This window comes from Falco rusticolus, chromosome 2 (assembly GCF_015220075.1).
Source record: "Falco rusticolus isolate bFalRus1 chromosome 2, bFalRus1.pri, whole genome shotgun sequence".
NCBI lineage: Eukaryota > Metazoa > Chordata > Aves > Falconiformes > Falconidae > Falco > Falco rusticolus.
Genome location: NC_051188.1, coordinates 121,938,836 through 121,960,784, shown reverse-complemented (window position 1 = coordinate 121,960,784; position 21,949 = coordinate 121,938,836). Strand labels below are relative to the sequence as shown.

The following is a 21,949-nucleotide window of genomic DNA, read 5'->3' as shown; positions in this document are numbered from 1 at the left end:
CCATATTTGCTTATTTTTTGCTATGCAAAAGCTACTTGCACTTTGCTAGTGTTTTCCACCTATACAATCAACCAGCAAAATCTGCTTTTTGTCCCATATTGCTGTAATCTACTTTTAAGAGTTTTTGCAGGAAACAGAAGCTGCTTTGTGCTGTAGGAGGAGTTCTGGTATAAAAGTGCTTTTGTTGGAGGGGCTTGCACTAGCAAGATCAATTAATGATTGGCTCAATAAGAAGTTTGTACACAGATGTGATGGCATTTTCACCAAGGCTTTGGTTCCCATCATTACTGGAAACCTACAGCCTTACCCAGTGTTGCTAAGCTCCCACAGGTTTTTGGCATAGCCCTGTCTAGTTAGAGCTCTTCTAAACACTTCACAAAAATGTTTTTATTGTCCAAACCCACATTTTTGTGTATGTGACCACTTAGCATTGCAGGTCAGGGTGAGGGAGTTGCCGCATGAGAGTGGTTGTGCCCGGGGGTGGTTGCTTTTCAAGTTGCAGGTGCTTTGTGTTAAGTGGCAAATCTGCTTCTCTACAGCTCTAAAATGGAAAGAGAAGTGAGAAGTTTGGGGGACGGGGGAGAGATATGGTTTCAGGGCAAAAGAATTAACTGTTCTTTAGGAGGCAGGAACCCTCCTTCTCTGCACATCTGTTTTACGCATGTAGAAAACCTTTGCTTGCTAGACAGGTTGGCTGTAGTAAAAGCAGTTGTGCTTGTTCAGACACTCCAAATGTAGGCCCTGAAATCTTCCATTTCCCTCTGAAGCCAGTGGAGCCTGTGGTTATGCTGAACCCTCAATAAGACAAACAGTTAACCAGCTTGCCTGAAGTCGCACAGACACTCACTGTCCCCACAAGTATTTTATGACACTGGGTGTTCCTGGTTACGCTTTGTTTTTTGGACATTTTTTTGTTGTTTTCTTGAATATCCTAATATTGTCCATATTTTCTTGACTGCATACTGAAACTGCTTGTATGTGCGGACTCGTGCAGTAATGCCCCGTACCTTCAGTGCCTCTATTATGCCCATAAATAATGTACAAAAAGAGTATTGCAGAGTCAGAAGAGCAATTCTATGTTTTTATCTGCAAACCTTTAACTCTCAGGGTCTGGACAAAATGGTGATATTCCTGTAAATTCATATCTTGGGGCTTTTAGCTCTTTTTTCATGTCCAGTCACTGCAGTGAGAGTGGGAGCACCTCTGGGCAGGACCCTGGCTCATCTACCTGGGCCACCATTTGAGACTCCATCAGAGGGTTTTCTGCATGCAGTTGGGATTATGAGGTTTCTCCTAGCCTGGCACAAGCACCCAAACAAACCTGGGGCCAGCCCCGGGTGCTGGAGGCTCGTCACAGGTAGGGCTGCTTGGAGGCCGTGCTGCGGCCCAGGGGATGACTGTGGCCTTGCCCTGGTGACCCTGGGCTGCCCTACAGCTCACATGAGCCCATTTTGTCCACCTGTGGCCAGGTACCAGCCTGGCCAGTACTTCGGGCACATGGGTGTTATGCCCAGCCTGCAGCAGCCTGCTCCCCATCTCCAGTCCCCCCCCGGCAAACAGTGCTGTGGGGCACCAGGTGGGTCCATGTAGGGGTGGTGAGGGACATGCCAAACCTACCTTTCTCTTTCTTGGGAGCCATGTCCTTGCCAAGCAGAGGCATCTGCGGGACCTCCTTCATGTACTGAGGCAGATGGGGGTACTCTTTCCCATACTGCATGTGGGGCATCTCCTTGCCCATGTGCTGCATTGGGATGCCTTCTTTGCCGAGGGGCATGTGAGGTACTTGTTGTCCGAGGGGTTGGTACTGGGGCACCTGGGGTGGCAACTGCTTGATCCCATAGTAGACGCCACCTTGAGCAGACCTCACCAGCTCTAGGTAAATGGTGAGAGCCACTGCCAGCAGCTGCACAGGGAAGAGCAGCACAGCCATCACCTGCAAAAAATACAACAAACCCCACAGTTGGTAGAAAATGTATTTTCACGTTGTGTGTTTCCCATCAGGGTGAACCTGGTCTCATTTTCTGCAGCAAACTGGTTCTCATTTGTGTGTTGCCCTGGAGGACATCCTGCAGCAGGGCTGTATCTGGTTTATTAGCAGCTCTTTAAATAGTACTATTATAGCAAATGTCCTTATACACATTTAGTTTTATACTACTTGGCACACCCTGGGCAATGGCCTCTGCAGTTTCTCCATACAGGGACCTGCTCCCTCCCATCCCAGAGCTGCAATTTGCCACTTTCTTGCTTGTGTCAGTGCCACGACACAAGGTTTGGAGAGCTCTGCTGCAAGCTCCAGCACAGGGGGGAGAGCAGGCAGGAGCATGTGGGGAGCTCTTAAAGGCTTACTGCCCAAGGAAGCTAAATTATCAACACCATAGCAATGAAAGCTCAGCCTCTGCACCTTAAATCTGTGCTGAGGATTGTGCCCCGTGGCTGCAGAGTCGAGGGACTCTCCATTTCTGTAGCAGCTCTTTGCCAGCTCTGCTCTTAGCTGGGCTCTGATCCGCTCACCTAGAAGAACTGGGCCACCTAGAGAGTGTCAGGGCCATCGCTGCCTCCAGCATTATCAGCTAATCCAAGTCTTGTTCCAGAGATGTTCAACCATTTTCTAAAGGCCTCCCCTGCTGCAGATCCTGTCCCCTCCCGAGGCAGCCCATCCCAGTGCCTCAGCAGTCCTGCTAACACAACAGAACAGGGTTGTTTTTTCTTCCTTATCAAAATATAAGCTTGGGTCATCTTGTCCCAAGAACTGGGAACTCCCTAAATGAATGCAGATTTGGGGGCAGTCGGAGGTAACAAGGGGACTCTCCCTGTATTCAGGTATTTTGCAGTTTGTCCTACAGCCAAGCCTGGTAGGCAACTCCTGCCTCCTGGCACTCTTTTGCCACTCAGAGCCACAGGGACATGTGAGAGGTAGGTAGGTGGGGTTGGGGGAGGAAATGCATTTCTAGAGAAGGGGGCAGCAAGCAGCTCTGCTTGCCTCCTCTAATGCTGCATAGCATCCAAAATAGGTCTCAAAATAATTTGGGAGGGTGGGACTTTGCACTCAGAGGGACCCGTGGGCAGAGGGTGTGCATGGGCTGCAGGCAGCTGTGAAACTTGCCAGGCTCAAGGGTCAGCGGCACCACAGGTGTCACACCCCAGCGTCGTGACACGTTTTCCTCAGGCGCCACTGTACCGCTCAGCTTGAGCAGCGGGCGGCTGGCATGGGCCGTTCCAGAGAATCTGCTTCCCTGGCTGGTCTGTGCTGACATGAAGGTTATTGACCAGGTGATAATATTGGGTGTCATTTAGTTGTTATGGTTTACTCCTACTTGAAGTTCTCCATGCACTTTGCTTTAGCAAAGCACCTGGAGAAATGCTCACTGCTCTTTTCAAAACATTTCTCTATTTTGCTGTCTGAAATCTAATCTCTCAATGGAAATTAGTGTATTATCTGAAGGTGTAAGTGGAGACTAAATCAAAATTGCGAGTTGAAACAACCAGCGGGAGGTTGATATTTTCCATAATGATCCTAAACAGACAAATGAACTACAAAAAAGATGGAACTATGTGTTAACAGCAAAACAAACCGTTTAAGAAAATGGAATACTAGTGAATAAACACTAGATGGAGCATATGTTGCACAGCTGCGTTTCTGCAGTCACTTTCTGTCCCAGGAATTTAAGGTCTTGGATGCAACCAGCTGCCATGTGGCAAAGAAAACCAAAGCCAAGATGTACAGGAGTTTTTAAGTGTAGCTAAAGGACAAGCACAGTCACTCATCCTTGTTCAGCAAAGCATTTCAGCGAATGCTTCATATCCAGCAAGTTTAATGTGGCTTTTAGCCCACGACTGGCTGCTTTGCTGTGAGCTAAAGTATTAGGGCCTTAGGATGCGGTATTACTGCTTAAAGCTCAGTGGCACTGGACTGTGAGGACAGCCTGTGTGTGATCAGCTACTGTGGCTCTGCTGGGACATGGTAATTTATTAACCTGCTACAGCTTAATCTGGGTACGTGGACCCTAAGCAACCTCTGTGTGTGTGTGTGCGCACACGTGTGCGTGTGTGTATCCCCACTCTTGTCTCTGTTGGCCTTTCTGTTCTGTAACAAGTTACTGGCTGCAGCTTTGGCTTTCTCTAGCAGAGTAAGGTAACACCTGCCTCTGCAGAGAAAATCCCAGCTACTGGAAAATTTGCAGCATTCTGTGCATCTCTCCCCAATGAAAAGCATTGCCTGTATGAAGAGAGAAATGTAGTGACACCTTTTAAAAAATATTAGAAGATATTGCATGATTTAGGACTGTTGTTGAAACGTACAAGTATGAAGGGCAGGGTGGATTTTGAAGAGTGAGTTTATTAAATTAGTTTCTTGGCCACTTTGTTTTTCTGGTGGCCAGGTTTTGTTTTTGGTTTTGGTGGGGGTTTTTTTGTTTTGTTTTGTTTTGTTTTTTAAAGAGAACTTCAGTGGAATAAATTGCGAGGGAAATAGGTAAAATTCCTTTGGATCTGATCTTCCTCCTTGTTTTTGTTACAAAACATGGGCTTTGTGTGTGAGTGGGAGCTATTTGAAATAATTGAAAAAAAATTCCTAGAGGGAGACACCAGCCTGCCTGCAGGCTGAACTCAATCTCCTGCTACTTGTGCCAAGCTCCCTCGGCCCTGCCAAGTGCCATGCAATGCACCTGTGGTTTAACAGGCGTGACTATGCAGCACACACCATGGTTTTTTTTGTGTGTGTGTGTAAACTTTGAGGGAGATCAGGTAAGACTTCTAGAGATAGGAAGGCTCCAGGAAATGAGGTGGTGTCACTACATCTGTGTTCCCTTTAGTGTTTTTTGACCTATCATAACCAAAACAGTGTGGCCTGGAAATGACAAATTGCTTCTCATCTATCGATTTTGGCTGGGGCTAGTGCCTGTAACTAGCTGAGGTGGAATGTGGAGGTTTATTTACTGTATAACCTCGAGCTACATGGGGGACTTGGCCAACATCTTTGTGGGAGGAGGTGAGAGCCTCCCTCGTGGCCTCATGTGAGCTGTCTGGGTCTTGGGATCTGCCACAGATACCTGGGAAGCGGCCTGTGTTTGGTGCCATCCATACAGCTTGTCTCTCCCCCTGGTCCCAAAGGAAGGATCAGACAAAATTAGTCCTGATGAGAAATGTGGTAGAGTTGTGTGTGTGACTCCTACTGCTCACTGCATCCCAGCAGTAGGTCTGGATGGGTTATTACTATCAGATACCGTCACTATGAGGCAAACCTGCCCTGAAGCGTGAGGGATGCCTGGAAGAGTCCTTCAGTGTTTCAGCTTGTTGCCTGTCTCATCCTACTTAGCTTCTCTGAAAGGTTTTTGTGTACTGACAGGAATTGAAGGTCGTTTTTGCTGCCCTGCAGCTTGTTTCTGAATGCCAGGGTGCACAGCTCTTGTTGTTTTAAGACCTTACTAGAAAGCTACCAGTATCTTTAAATGCCTAAAAGCTACTGAAAATCTTGCTCTTGGTTTTTAAAAGAAGCATATAGATTCTAAATGTTGAACAGGTCCTCCAGAGCTTATTAACAGTGAAAGCAGATTTTCCCAGCGATGACAGGACCTAAGGAAAATACCAGAATGAAGAGGAGAAAAATCTATGCTGAAGATGCAGCCAAAGTGTAAGACCTCACACCCTTCACTCAAATCCCAGCAATTTAGGCATCATCTCCACATACATTCATGTAATGTGATCCGATGTGCTTTCAAAGGTGTCTGTTAGCGGAGCAATAAACTGGCTTTGGAATGGGATTTTCCTAGGTTTCTGTCAGAAAGCAATGGGAATGTGTCTGCTATTTATGGCAGGTAAATCAGTGCATGCATGCACCTTTAGAGAAGCCAAAGGCTTAAAGAAAGCAAAGTTTTACCTTAACTGTTTGAATGTCTGAGGGAAGATGGAAGCGAAGTAACAGTGCCTTCATATGTATAAGTCATTTTGTACCAGTCATTCAGATTAAGAGACAATAAACATTCTGCTTTACCTTGGGTGGGGCAAGCCACTTGAGGGTAAAGGAACATTATCCTAAACCACAGTGTTCAGCTGCTTGTGTGTGAATGCATGTGGTTAGCTCTGTGGGTGAAAGAGTCCCTGAAAAAACACAGGCAAAGCTCAAGTGCGAACATTTCTCAATAACCTTTTTGGTAGAGCTGTTCTCCTGAGAAAACTAGGAAGGACCTTCCTTGGCTATTTGCATTTGTCAGTAGAAACTGAAGACAAAACAAAATGTACCAGCAGTCCTAATTCTTAAATTGATGTGAAGAAATAATGGCTGGTTTAGCCTAATTGTGTAAAGAATGTATGGAAAGAGTGATGCCCATCCATATGGGACTTGAAATCATAGGTGGTCTTGCAAAGGGTGGAAACCAGACCTTGATTTATCAGTTCTTACAGGGAAGTAATCACTCTGCAACCAAATTTGGGGCTAACTGAAATTTATCCATGTCTCAGAATCTAAGTTACTCACCCAGAGACTAGGCCTATGAGCTTTTATCATGTGTTGCTTTCGAACTGCTGTGTTTCCTGAAGAGGCATAAGGCATGAGTAGACCTCAGTGACCTGAACCCTTCTGCCCTGGGGTCCCCTCCACAGGAGGATGCCTAAAGCTGCAGCGACCTGTTCCCTACTGTGGTGATATGGAGAAATAGTGTGAAATGGGCATCGATTGTGATTGTATATGTCTGCTCAAGGAATGTGGGTATGGTGACTAGCTATGGGTGTGGTGTCTGGTCACATAGGCACACAGCCTTGAGGAGACGCCTACAGTTTTGAGGAGATGCCTGCCCTTCTTCCTCTAACAAAGGGGCTATTAAAAAAAAGAATGAGAAAAGGATGAGAGATATTCCAATGCTGTCTAGAGGGAGAAAGTGCTAAGTCTCCTTGCTGAAGAAGATCGGATGGTCACAAGAACATGAATCACCTACAAACCTGCAAGACCACCACATTCCAGGCAAAGGACTGATAAGCTAATTAACATAGGAAGCGAGAGTAAGCTGGTTTAGGTAACGAATATGTATAGGCGTTAATTGAATATTCATTTGTTTTATTGTCTAAATGTGAGATGGTTCCTCACTTCGGGCATGCACGCTTGTGGAGGAGCGATCCCCCGTGCATCTGTGTGCAATAAACATACCTACTTTATAACTTTCGAGTTATAGAGTCTAATTCCGCACGTCAGTGCTGAGGGGATGGTCTTGCTAACACTCAGCTTTCCACATGGAAAATGCGTGCTGCAAAACTTGCAAAATAAAAATCCTAATGACTCTGGAGATTTTGTGCCCAGAAGAGGACTACTAAAAAATATTTGATGCTAAAAAGCTAAAATTTCTAGGATGTCTTTGACTCAAGATCAAAAGTGGTTAGGAACACGGCTATTTTTGGAGTAACTTTGACTGTATTGCCAACCCGAGGTTACTGCCATTCCTAAAAGCCCGGAGGCCTCATGACGGAAAGCGGGGGGCGGGACGGAATAAGGCGGAATCTCACAGGAACAAGAGGGACCTCACAGCAGAAGTAAAAGGGAAACTTTTGCGTAGGAAAAAGAGGAAGCTAGAAACTTCCTTTAGGTTGTCTTAAGAATTGGGGAGTTCCTAGAATGTAACAACTGAAATAGCGCTCTGTGTCTTGTTTGTTCTATGTGTTGTCTTGTTACATGTTCAAAACTCGGAGTTATGAAATGTGTGTTGAAAAATAATAATCTGGTAATTCGTGGCAAATACCGGAAAACTTAACACTCTGCTTAAGACCAGGAAAAATTGGCTTTTTGTTTGTTGTTTGTTTTTTGGCAATTGTTCATTGAAATGCATACTTTGTGAACTGTTAGTGTTCCTAAAAGTTGTATGTAAGTGCACGGTACCGTATAACATACTGCTTGTGTGAGGGCTGCCCGGAAAGTGTGAATGGTGTGATTGAGATGCGCATTTTGATTTTCCGTGTATAGCTTAATTATTTTGACTGAGTGTGAGTGCAAGAGTGCTTGAGACGCGCGTTTGAGTGCAAAGCGAGTAAGGAGCTCTATCCGCGTTTCCGACCTTGGGTGGCTAAGGCGGCCGGAGAAAAACAAAGTAATTAAAATTGCAAAATAGGAAACGGAAGGAGTAAGCCCTGTGAAAAATCGCCCTTGGGCTGTATATTAAAACATTGGAGGGATATCGTAGGACAGGGTGGTACCAAAAATAGAAGGAAATGGATTAAATATTGTAATCAGTGGTGGCCTTTGTATAAATTGGGGAGTGATGCGAAATGGCCTCAGGAGGGAGGAACGTTAGATTATAACACTCTCCTGCAATTAATGTTGTTTCTGAGAAGAGAAGGAAAATGGGACGAAGTATCATATGCAGACATGTTCTTCGTCCTCCAGGACAAACCTGAGTGGCAAAAGGACTGTGGATTAGTACCCCCTCGGGATCCTATGGTACTAGCACTAGAAAGAGTGTGGGATTAACATCACCTGATCTTTGATTGTGGCTCTAGAAAAGGATAGGAAAAAACCCCTAAGACCTAAACTAGAAAGATGTTCTTGTTGAAATTTTTGTGTTTAAAAGCTCAGGTTGCGGTTCCTTCTGTGGAGCAACCAGAATGAGACATGTTGTAAGATATAAAAACTTGTACTGATGTATGTAAAACCTGAGATGGGGGTGGGTGGAGAATCAAAGACCTTGTGAAAGTGTTGAAGTATTGGGGTGAGTTTGTACAAACCCCCGTACCCCCTCGAAGGTGCGACTGAATCATGCTGGGATGCATGGCAGGATGTTTTCTGTTTGCCTGCAAAGGCATGATATGTAAGAACACAGACTTAAAGCAACAAGTAGCAGATTTGCATTCAGGGTAAGAAAGAGTTAAAACAGAAGTGCTGCTGCAGAGGCAGGCTTGTGTAACCTGCAGAGCAGGAAGAGCATCTCCTGCCCCGAACCCTTCTGCTGGTAAGGAGGAGGGGTTGCTATTGCTGACAATTGAGCTGAAGGACCTGACAATGTCACCCCAATTGCTGCAGCATTTGCAGTACAACAGGACCAGTAACGGCCCCTTTTAGGGCAGGGAATGGGTATGAGGTGGAATTTTAGTGAATACAAAACCAACTTACTTGTTAAACTTCAGTAAAAAAAAAAAAAAAAAAAAAATTGTTAAAGTTGTGGGAGCTGCTGGCCACCAGGAAAACATCCTGAAACCTTTAAAGTACAAACTAAAAAAACAAATAAGAATGCCAAATTCACCAAAATCTTTGTTGGGATGAGATTTATTAGAACATCTAGACTTTAAAGAAGGAGAAATGAAACTAAAAGTTAAAAATGATCAAGTAATTGAAATATTGAGCTTATCTTTAATTCAACAGAAAAGAGGAAAAGAGGACCTCCCTGAAGTAAAAGAAATTTTTAACCAGGTGTATCTGAAAATAAATTCCAGGAAAGGTGAAAAATGCTTTACCTGTTACAGTAAAATGATAAGGGGGAGGCTTGCTCAGTTCAGATAAAAACAATATCCCTTGGTCAGCAAGGCTGTGGGGATATTGGCAGAAAAAGTGCAATAAAATACACTCTGTAGTAGTTCTACTAATGTAAATCTGTGTTTTGCCATGACAGTGACTTGTTATGGGATGTGCAGATGAAACTGCATTGACAACGAAGTGCAAGGAATAAGGTTGGTCAGGTGCCTCCTACCATAGTCAAGGGCAAGACTGGGTTGGCCTCGGTGTTTGCCACCAAGAAGAATCTTGAGCTCCACTGTTGGCTGCAACCCAGTAGGCGTTGAGCGGTGGGAACATATGCCATGCCAGACCTTGATGTGAGGAATGGCCCCCTCTGTTATAAGAGGGTCATCCAGGAAGGAAGAACATAAGGTGGCCCATAGAGGCACTGATTTGGAAATTGGAAACCGCCTGGCCGACCATGAGTCCAGACGAGTAACAGAGGAGGTAGGAAAGGAGGAATTATCCTTAATACCAAACGATAAAATCCAAACTGTAAGTACAGATCAAGAGCCAAACTATTCTAAAGAAAACTTAAAGGTAATTCAGGACATGAATTATAAAATAAAAATAAATAAGTGGACTTATTTGAAGGATGGTCGTATAGTGGTACCATCCAATTTAATATGGACCACAGCCCTATTATTAATAAGACGCATTGGGGAGCTGATGCTTTATATAAAAGTCTAAATCAGAAATTGATAGGGCGAAACTTGTATACTGTAATAAAACAGGTGACTCAGCAATGTGAAATGTGTTTACGCAACAATCCCAATACAGCAAATAAAATAAAACTAGGGAACATTAGTAGAGGAAATGTTCCAGGGCAACATTGGCAGATCGATTTCTCGGAACTTCCTAGAAAAGGGGGGTATCGATATTGGTACTAACAGATGCCTTTTCAGGTTGGCCAGAAACCTTCCTGTGCAGAACTGCTAAAACCTGGGAAGTGACCAAAATACTACTCCAAGAGATAATACCTAGGTTTGGAGTCCCAGCGGTAATGTCCTCGGATAGAGGACCACATTTTGTGTCCAGAATAGTACAACAGATCAGCCACCATCTAGGAATAGATTGGCAATTACATACCCCATACCGACCACAATCGAGTGGCCAGGTGGAAAAGATGAATCATCTAATCAAACAACAGATTGTCAAGTTAGACCAAGAAACAAATCTAACTTGGCCCCAGTCTTTGCCATTAGCTCTTACACGAATTCGAACTAGACCAGAGCAAAAGAGGGGCTTAGCCCATTTGAAATTTTATATGGACGACCCTATGGGGTACAAAAGGGGATGTCTTCACAGGTTGGTGAAGAAACAATGACTTCCTATATGGTGGCACTAAACAAACAATTAATAAGAATTGAGAAGCATGTGATGGGAACACGTAGTAGGGGTCTGGATGGACCTGTTCACGATATACAACCAGGGGACTATGTATACGTTAAGTGTTTTGCAGATAAAACCCTGGAAGCACAGTGGACCGGACCTTTTCAAGTCCTACTCACCACCTACACTGCAATCAAGGTTGAGGGGCAGAATTCTTGGATTCACCATACCCGGATTAAGAAAGCCCCTGCAACTTCGTGGAAAGTAACCCCAGATAAAAAAGAACTGAAACTCAAATTTACTCGGACAAATGGGAACAATGTGGGTGGCAAGTAAGTGAACCTGAGCGGTTGTAGATCCACCATATGGGAAGGGCACCACAACAAACAATATAGAACAAAAGAGTCTGGGACTGAGCCAGTGGCCAGTCTTGCCCAACTTGTTATCAGTAAGCCCCAACTCAAACAAAGATATTTTGATCAAAACAGATTTTATATGTATATATGAGGAATGTTTAGATTCTTAAAATGATCAATAGTGGGTTTAAACCATTTGTGGTTTTTTGTACCCTCTCTCTTGCCTACAACCAAGAGCCTGATAACTGGCCTTGGAATCATGCCCAGAAAAAACACACTGGAATAATGGGAAAGGTGGACTCAAAGACGAAACTAGCTATGGTGGTTTTTTCTGAAAATGAGGTGTACCAAAGGAATCAATGGGACCGGGAGGATGTACACAAAGTCAACTGATTATGGGGAAAATTAGGAGATAGGATAAAAGTAGGGTGTCAAACATAGAATGAAAAGGATAACACCAAGATTTCGGGAGACACCCTAATTAATGTCAGAAAGGTAAATAAGGAATTTACCCTTCTAAATACAACCATGTGCTTTAATTCACGGGAATGTTGGCACAATTTTACCTTAACCGAGCCCATCTTTATAATATGCCTAGGAAAGGAATCCCCAAGAACAGCTCTGACTTATAAGATTAAAATAACAATCCTGCTAACCACTGTTCCTACCACCACCACAGTTACAACAACCCCATTAACGCTTGATCTTAAATTAACTAAACCAAATCCAAAAATTTATACAATTGGACCATATGTAATCAAAAATACAGGTCAGCAACAAATGTTGTTTAACCCAGAATGGTCTCTTAAAAGAATAGAGTTACAAATACAAGTCAATGTTTCTGATGTTAAGCCATCCTGTTCCCTCTTCTTACGGACCTCTTATGAGGGATGGACAACTTGGTTAAGAAAAAGGGGAAATATTTATCAAAACAGAATAGTGAGAGATGTAACTGGAATGTTGGGAACAGGACTCGGAGTATTAAATTCCATGGATTCAGAGGTGATAATGGATAAACTAGCCGCCACCACGGCCGATCTATCAAAACTACAACAACCACTAAAATCTTCATTATTAGCATTAGGGGCACACCAATGGTTGATATCGAAGGTACTCCCCAGGTGGGAACAAACATGGAAGATCATCAGCTTATCACTAAGGTGTTAGGTGGTTTACAGGACGACGTCGCCCCGGCTCTAAGTTGTATCCAAGCCCAAATGTGGATGCAATCAATAGCTGCATCCATAATAAGAGAAGGAGAGGAAGGCATATTTCCTACGGAAATTCGAAAGATGGTTTGGGACAATGCTACGGAGGTAGAAAGAAAACTCCAGTCATGGTGGAGTATGGTGAACTTTACCTACGACCCCAACACACACACAATCACAGCTTTTGTATTAACCATACATAATGCAGTAATAATTACCATACACCCCATTGTAGCCCTTGGAATTAACCATAATGGGGTGTTCCTATATCCTTTTGAACATAGAACATGGGCCAGAAAGACAGGCAACAAGTGGCAAACAGTAGATTTAGAATCTTCTATTATGCAAGAGCAGCAGGGCTTCCTCTGTGAAAGCAATACTATAATAGCTCAGGATACTTGTTTAGATACAGATCAGAAAATATGTCATTTCGAGGCCCGACCAAATGCAAACTTGAAAACAGTAATTATATATGCAGGGAAGGGATGTGCGTGTTTGAGAACTAAGTGTAACACAATAACCATAGATGGGGAGGTAAAGGAGACTGCACAATATCCAAATTACTGTATCTGTAATTTTACATCTAACTTTACCCTATCACAGATGATAATTCCTACCCCCATAGGACTAAATATAAGTAGTATAAAAGAACTATTAAAACATGCAGATTTACAACGTATACTGGAAGAAACCAAAGAAAAGGGACACGAAACTCTTCTTACGATCCATCATGATGTAGAGGGGATCAAGAAAGTTTTAAAAAGGTAGAACAGGATGGAAACCATAATTGGTGGAATACTCTCTTTGGCTGGTCACCTTCTGCAACAGGAATTCTTAACACTATGGTACACCCCATTGTGATCTTATTGATCAGTTTAGGAATTTCCTTAATACTAACCATTATGTTATATTTGTGGGTTTGGAGAATGTTTAAAAGGGTAACGCTTATGTATGTACTTTATATCATTCGGGAAGACTGCTTAAGTAAAAGAATTTACTTAGTTTGATAGAAAAGGGGGGATTGATATGGAGAAATAGTGTGAAATGGGGAAAATGGACAACGATTGTGATTGTATATGTCTGCTCAAGGAATGTGGGTATGGTGACTAGTCATGGGTGCGGTGTCTGGTCACATAGGCACACAGCTTTGAAAAGACGCCTACAGTTTTGAGGAGATGCCTGCCCTTCTTCCTCTAACAAAGGGGAGATGGGGAGACACCTACCCTTCTTCCTCTAACAAAGGGGCTATTAAAAAAAAGAATGAGAAAAGGATGAGAGATATTCCAATGCTATCTAGAGGGAGTGAGTGCTAAGTCTCCTTGCTGGAGAAGACCGCTCCTTGCTGGAGACGCAAGGAGATGATCAGATGGTCACAAGAACATGAATCACCTACAAACCTGCAAGACCACCACATTCCAGGCAAAGGACTGATAAGCTAATTAACATACGAAGCGGGGTTTAGGTAACGAATATGTATAGGCGTTAATTGAATATTCATTTGTTTTATTGTATAAATGTGAGATGGTTCGTCACTTGTCACTTCGGGCATGCACGCTTGTGGAGGAGCGATCCCCCGTGCATCTAAGCGCAATAAACATACCTACTTTATAACTTTCGAGTTATAGAGTCTAATTCCACACATCACCTACAATGGCATATACAGGGTTGTCTGTGCTTGCGGGGGGAGGGTCCAGCCCCATGGGAACATTATAACCCTCACTGAAGTCTCTCATTGTCATATAAAGACATGCAGGGACAGCATAATGCAATGGAAATGGCAAATAACATGTTACTATGCATCAGGAGTAACACCACTGTGTTGCAGCGAGCTGGTGGGTTGGATACACAGTAGCCCTCCATGGGGCGTTCCCTGGCTGTCCCCCAGCTTGCAGGCAGAACTACATGGCAGCTCATGTGTCATCAAAGAAAGACTTGTAAGAGAAAGCTACAAAGTCTTCACAGGGCAATAGCTTTTTTTTTCCTGTTTTCATTTTTAGTGTTACTTTGGTAAAAATAACCTATAGCATTCCTGTTCTGTATCACATGGTTCCCTTAAACTGCTGCGTTATACATGCAAGCATGTGCACATGCCCCACCTCCTACACATATTTTTGCTAAGGTCCCCAACACCTGAAAACCATTAATCACTCTGGGCATATAAATTTGGGGGGCATTTGTAAATGAATCCTGTTAGCCAGCTACCTTGCTTCTAAGAAATTCTAGCACAAAATGAGAAGAGCAGCTCAAGGCCTTAGTTCCTCTAGTTGCTCAACACCAGTGAATAACTGGCATGGCTTCAAGTGGGGACTATGTGCTTAGATGTGAAAAGTCAAGCAAATGTTGGTTATTCTCAGCAGCAGTGCTGTAATGCATAGGTGACTTGAGCAGTGCTCTTCCCAGCATGTTGTTGTCCACAGTTTTCAAAGACACTGTTTCAAAGTTTAATCTCTGCTTACATTAACCTCTGGATCATTAAACTCCTTTGAGGTCTAACTTGTCAGTCAGTGCATACTTTCTGAAAGGATCTGAGGATACCTTGTACTGCACAGAGACTGAATTTTTGTGGGAACTCATGTTTTCAGGGCAGGAAAAACCAGCAACCTTCTGCTTGCCGAAGAATTCTGTATCTGCTCAGAGCTTAGGGTGCCACTTAATGCACACATTACCACTTGAATATAAAGCACTCTTCTGCCTTTCTGTGCCAAACAAGGTTTTGTGTAATTTGGACAGATGTTTTTATATTTGCAATCAAACAAATTAAACACAGTTGGGGGGGGTTCTTTTTGAAAGTTCCATCGTACTCCACATAAAAACAGGGAGTAAAGGCAACCAAATGCAACTTCGCACAAATTTCCTCCGAAAGCTAACCAGTTTCATAACACAAATTAAGACTAGCTACGCTGATTTAATCTTATTTTCAGCAGTAAAGAGCAGGAGGATGGTAAGGGAGAGCACAGCCTCTCTGCGAGGGCTTAGCTATGCTGAGACAGTTGCTCTGTGCTTGACTTCAGCCCAAGCTGTTTTGGGGTCCCACATGATTTTACTTTTAACAGTCCCTACGGCTTCATTGAAGGCAATACCTGTTTCTTGAGTAGGTGAAGAGTTTACCTTGCTAAAGGGTCTGTAAGTGCCCATGTGTTCAGTAGGGAGGAAAGCAGGATTTATGGTAAATGTAATCCTGCCTTGCCTCTCATGCAACTTTCCCACAGAGATTGGGGTTGGTTGTTTTTTTTCTTTCCCCTCCCTCCTTTTCACTGTCCCCTCCAAGGAAACTAAGTAGTGCTGAGTGTCTGTGTTCAGTTTAGTTTACCAAGAAACAGCTATTATTCAATATGTTAAAATTAAATTAAATCATATTTTGCTCAAGGTCTAACAACTGTGTCTGATTATCATGTGGTATTTACTAAATCTAAGACAGTCATAACAAGGATTGTCATAATAAACATTTTAAAATGCACACATGCATAAACCTGTTGCTAATGGGGAATATTCAACATGTGGTGCACAACTATATTTTTTTTAAATTCAGAATGGTGCCTAGAGTTGCTTTCTTAGAGAAGTGTGAAAACATCTAAATAAATGGCTTAATCTTAAAAACTGATAATCATCTATATGCTATCTTTGGCTTCAGTGGTAATTATACTATCTTTTCTTGCAATGCCTGGGGAGATCTCTGTTAATCCAAAGACAAAGCAGCTGCTTCTGCTCCAATCTTTTTGCAAATACATTCGTGCAAGTGCTCAGTCTGCATGGTCACACACCTCTCTGGATGAAAATGGCACCCTTGGACTTTCCCCATTTCTTACTTCCAAACAGTTTAATTCGCATGCGTGCCTGAATCCACATATATATGAAAATAATTGCCTGTGTGCAGGTATTCATGTGTGCACATATGTGAAAACACACATCCTGAGGCTGGAAGCAGCCATGATGAGAAGGAGAAATTAGGCCATGCAGACATAATTATATTGCCTTTAGTCTTCTCCTCATGCCCGGTCTGCTGCAAGCCTACCTACATGGGCCTGGGTAGGCATCTCCTTCCTTCTCTGCAAATCTGGGCATGATTAGATTGGCATCTCCACAACCCCTAACTCCCAGGCACAGGGATCTGCCGACCCAACACAAAGCTCACGATTTATGATGGTATTCAGATGCCTGGCACTAGTAATTGATTTCCAGGGGAGTTAGTCTCTTGCGTGTCTTTGAAGATCTGGCCCAGAAGCTGTTTGCTGGAAAATGCCTGAAAGCCACTTGCAGTCAGACGGTGGGGAGCCGTGACAAGGATCAGCATGCTGGGCATTGTTGGCTGGGTGACCGCAGTCCCTGGGGATGCTGCTGTCTTGCGTGGTGGGATGTACTTGTTTGCACTAAGCAGTGTCTGACCTCGGAGTGGGGAGGAAGGACCAACGTGGGGGAATGTTTGCAGAAAAGCATGCGACTTCAATTATGGGATTAGAATTAATTATAGGTAGGATTTAACAAATACCTCCCTTTGAATACATTTTCCTGTTCTCTGCCATACACCATGCGCTTGAATCCTCTGCCCAGTGCTCTCTTTTGGGCAGTTTGCCTACAGTCTTGGTAGCAGGCAGCTTTGATGGAGACACTTAAGCGACTGCCACTAACTCCCCATTCAGTGATTGGCTGTACGAGGCACATAAACCCGGACCTGATAATGTGGAACACACAAAGCGATCAAAGCCTAGAGCTGCCTCCTCGCTTATCGGCACGTAATCGCCCTCCTGGCGTGGAGCCCAGGACCGGCGGCTGATAAGTCCAAGCACAGATTGTTTGTTCAACGTGGGAACTGAACTGAGGCTCCTTCTCTGAAGCCGTGGTGCTACCAGGCACTGCAGGAGCTCACTGTGGGGCGCAAGCACTGACACTGTCCAAGGAATCTGCCTTACCAGATCTAACTCTATCAGGTTTTCTGCATGCAGCCCACTGGCATCGAGGCTGGTTGTCACGGAAGTGTTTTTATAGCCAACCGAACATCTCCTGGGGGCATTGTTAGTTTGGGGATTGTTATGGCGAAACCACTTCACATCTACTGCCAGTCCCCTATGCCAGTCCCCTACCCCAAAATAAATGCAAAGACAAACAACTGGAGGTGCTGAAGGGCCGAAGTGCTCTATCCAGTGGACTGAACCTCAGGGTGTTGATAATGAACCATGGTGATTACTCATTGCAGAACAGTGTGGATGGGGAACTACAAGCTTTTTGTGGAAACCTCCCTTCTCAGCTGTCACTCTCACTCATCACTCTTGGCCTTACTCTGCCCTGAGATAGGTTGTGCTGGCTGTGTGCAGTAGAAGCCTCCCAAATTTTCATGGTACAATTGTTTGCATGTTACTATGGTTTGCAAAGCATATCACAGCTTTTTACTACTTTAATCCAAAGCAGTGCCTCTAGCAGTGTTGCTATGAATTATACTCACTGGTGAAAGTGTACAATATTTCCATTTTACTACCTCTTGGTTCAGCCAGCTACAGCTTTGTGAATGAGCCACACGCTAGCAATTGACTCTAAATGACAAGTGAATAATCTGCACAGTTAGGTGTTAAGCTTATTAATCAGTGAAATGCTCCATCCTGTCAAATGTATTGGAGTAGACAAAAGTGAGTGAAGAAGACTGACCCTTTTGGTGGCAATTAATAAAATCAAATGTATTCTGAATCTTCACCCAAATACTCAGAAGTGGCAGAAAGTCTTATTCTGAAGGACATCTACCAGTTTTACTGCTCAGAGAACTCTTGGTTCCTCATTTAATTAATCAATGTATTGTATTAAAAGAAAAAATAAAATATATTCTTTGTGAAGGTGCATTGGGTCCTAAAGAGACACAAAAGATCAACTCAGGCTATATATATTTTATTCTAATACAGCCTGGCTTAGGGTTTTCTTTCATGTGTCTGGGAAGACTGCTTTGAAGGACAGCAGTGTGTGAATTAGTAGATCTCTATGCCTTTAGGAAAGCTTAGATGTGCATGCAAAAATCCCATTCCTTAACATCTGCAAGACACAAAGTATGTATTTTTATTAAACACTTTCAAAGCAGCAATAGAAAGGAAAATGCTGACTATAAAAGTGCTCTTGGTAATGAAAATGACTGATTGTTACAGAAGTCGCAGGGAAGGTCACTTATTTTTTTATTAGATTAAACATTACGTAAAGCAATACAGGTGTCTACAGATGCATATTTGTGTAGGCTTGACTTTTCAGACTAGCTAAGCTATGCTCAGTCCCAAACCTGAGGAGCCAGGGAAAAGTTTTAGCCTCTTTATTATCAGTGATGAAGCAGGGACTTCTCTTGAGGTTAGAACTGTATTTCCCCTCCTCTTCCCTCCTTTCTTTAGCACTGCACACATACTGATTAAATGCTTTACAGTGATCTAGATGGGAGCCATTAACCCCTAACAAGGCATCAAGAGCGTGAAATCTCATTAGGAACAAGAGTCTAATTCTGGGTGCACAGATTCTTTGGCTGAAGTAATTTTGTTATAGAGAAACTTTATTTCATGTGCCCCTTCATAGTGATCGTACCCTAGCTTTGCAACCCAGACAATGTTTACTTTAACAATCCAGGGAGTTCTTGAACTATAAAGCAAGAAATCTGTGCAGGACTCTGAAGTACTTGGCCTGATCTTAACTTGAAACAATTTACTGTTCTCTGTGACTCCTGTTGCAATCCTGTGGCCTTACACATTGCCTTCTTGCCATAAAATTTGCTTGATTGTCTTTTTCTGAAAGTGGCATGGCATAGCATATCTGATCCTCTTCTCACTTTGATGGCATAAAAAATGTGTTTTCTTCGCCTCTTGTCCTCATGCTGCTTCATGACTGTTTTATTAATATATATACATAAAAAAGCAAAAGGCTTTGGAAGGTCCATTTTGGAGGTGCATTGTTACCACTTACAATATTTCCATTCACTGTGCTTTGTTGAGCCTTTTGAGAGAAAGAGTTGCTTCTCCCTCCCTTATTTTTATTTGCTGTGTTCTAACTGCGCAGCTCCTTGGAACCCCAAAGTCCCAGTCCAAGGGAGACAGGAAAACAATAACAAATGTCCGTAAAATATTTTTCTTGAAAAAAACTCCTGTCTCTCATACAATTTTTATTGGAAGGATATTTGCCATTAAAAAGATTTCTGCCCTTTGCATACTTTTCCTGCCTTTGCTCAGTGGAAGAAATAATCTTGCCGTAGAAGGTTAAATATGCTAGGCTACTCCACCCAGACAGAAATCAGGAGGATGTTTTAAAATTATTTAGCAATAGTTATTTTCCTATTTTATTATAAAATATTGCAGATATCATCATATTTTTTAGGATGTGCTGATCTTAGTCATGACCTGACACCATTCCATTCACAAAAATCAAGCAAATATTATCTGACAATCATATTTCCTAAATGGGTAAATTTTATTTTGTATGCTCTTTTTCATGATAAATACTAAGATGACAATAACCACAGCTAAACACTCATTTTGTTAAAATGGTTTCAAAGCTGGGCTTTTAATTTTTATAAAAGACCCTTTGTTCTCTGGGTAGTATCTATGGGCAGACATGAAGTTGGAAGTTGCTAGATAGTTGACAGTGGATTTACCAGTGTACTTCTCTTTGTAATGTGGCACTTTGGTGCAATCACCACCAAAAACTGTAGCATACTCCTCTACAGTGCCACTGTGGCTGAACTGCACACACGCATCCATGTGTCATGCCAGACAGATCTGCCCATAAAGACCTTCTGTCTTCTCCTCTTGTGCAGCAGGTAAGAAATGCTTCTTACTGAAGTCCACTTCAACACATAACCATTTGACTAGTCAGTGGGCAGAGAGTCAGACTGAAATCATTGTTACTTGTTAATGTGTAACATGTGCAGGCCTACACAGATGCCACTCTCTCCACTTGGCAAGTGCAGAAATAAGGGTAGCATGACACCACCAAAAAAACTTTCAACCTTAGTTGTGAAATACTCCCTGTAGGTTTGATTCATTGAATACTTAAACATTTGCCACATCTCTCAAAAGCACAGTAAAGAAAAAGAATACTTCTCAAACACATGCACACACACACCCCCCCCCCCCACCCCACCCTTACCCTGGATCCATGAAAATTTACAGTAATTTAAACTCCAGAGATGCCATGAGGCAGAAATAATTCCCAATATGCAACCCAATGTATGGTTTAAAGGAGTTTAAATTACTATATCTGTCACCTTGGAATAACACAACCAAGGGCAAAGGAAAGCAAAGCCAAGTACTGCACAGCAAATACTGTTGATTACTCACGTAAGTATCTCAACTCTACTCTGAGAAACAATATGAAATGTTCAGTGCAGCCATATGGACCCGTGATTACTGGTAACTGTGGGACTAGCAAAAACATGGTCTATAAAGCTGGTCACTGCTCAGCTCTTCTGTCTAACTATTATAAAATGTCTGCGGTGGGAGCTGGTACTTGCATTTCATCAGCACAGCAGCCAGGACGGAGGACAGGCTGATAAATCTGTTACTACCCAGCTGGTAAACTGGATGAAAGGGGGACACCGGCCAAGGCAGACATGGGCCTGGAAACACACAAGGAAGTAGGACTGGAGGGGGAAATTAAAGCACTTCAGTCCATAATCAAAATCCATATCCCTGATCAGAGACTGATTAGCTGTTGCCTGAGCTGGCAGGCCACTGAAGTCCTCAAATGCTGCTTGGTCCTGGTGCACAAACCTTCCTTAGTGCACCTGAGTGGTGCACTTAGTGGACCTGAGGCTCCCTTCACCTGCTGACACCTTGCAAGCTTTTAGGCAAGGTTTCTTGTGGCTTTCCTCCTGCCCAGGCCTCCTTGTGTCTGCTGTGACCTGTGCTAGCTCCCACCCACCTCCTGCCAGCTGATGCCTGTAGCTTGCTGGGTCTGGCATGCCTAGTACGTAGGAAATGCACACTTCAATGCCCTTTGCTAAAGGAAGGAATTAGACCCCTCTTCAGTAGCCTGAGTAAGATGGTGCTTGAGCTGCTGACTGCTGCTCAGGGTCTGAAAGAAAAATTTGGCACCTGCCTTCAAAAGGGGATTGTGGGCTGTGGGCTGAGAGTGGAGGGACGCACCTGGGTACTTCACTCACCAGAAGGCACTTAAACCCCTGAGAGATCTAAGATTTAGGATGAACTACTTCAGCTTTTCCTATTTGGTTGGCTTAGGCAGCTCCCCAAACAGTGATTTTTGCAAATCCCCCTGAGGCACTTACCTCCCCTTGCACAGGCATGGAGTTCAGGCACGGGCTCCATTATGGGGCCAGATGCAAACATCCCCTCATGGATTAGGATCTGAAAGCTTCTATATCTTGTATTGTTGATCAACTAATGAACACCTCAGTTTTCCTGCCCAGTCCTCCTTTCTGGCTTCAAAATCTGGATTTTTTTGAAGCAGAGATGTATTTTTAAAATTTCTTGTATCTATGCAAAGGAGTAGTCAAGTGCTGGCTATTCCCAGGATGATGCAGTTAAGACAACAGTGACAAACTTTACAAAATCTGGTATTAGAAGAATTAATGCACTTAAATGAAATCATATGCTTCCCCACAAACTTTGTCCACC

At 43.3% G+C, this 21,949-nt stretch overlaps 1 protein-coding gene across 3 annotated transcripts in view; it reads right to left on the bottom strand.

The window, feature by feature from the left end:
* Window positions 1–21,949, bottom strand: part of COL8A1 (collagen type VIII alpha 1 chain) — a 102,107-nt gene that overhangs the window by 7,478 nt on the left and 72,680 nt on the right. For 2 of the 3 annotated variants that reach the window (XM_037378360.1, XM_037378361.1), the window contains exon 4: window positions 1,618–1,933. In XM_037378360.1, coding sequence (XP_037234257.1) covers window positions 1,618–1,930 — 313 coding nt within the window. In that variant the 5' untranslated portion in view covers window positions 1,931–1,933. Of the gene's footprint in view, window positions 1–1,617; window positions 2,245–21,949 lie in introns of those variants that run through there. The other variant, XM_037378362.1, reaches the window with a different exon arrangement.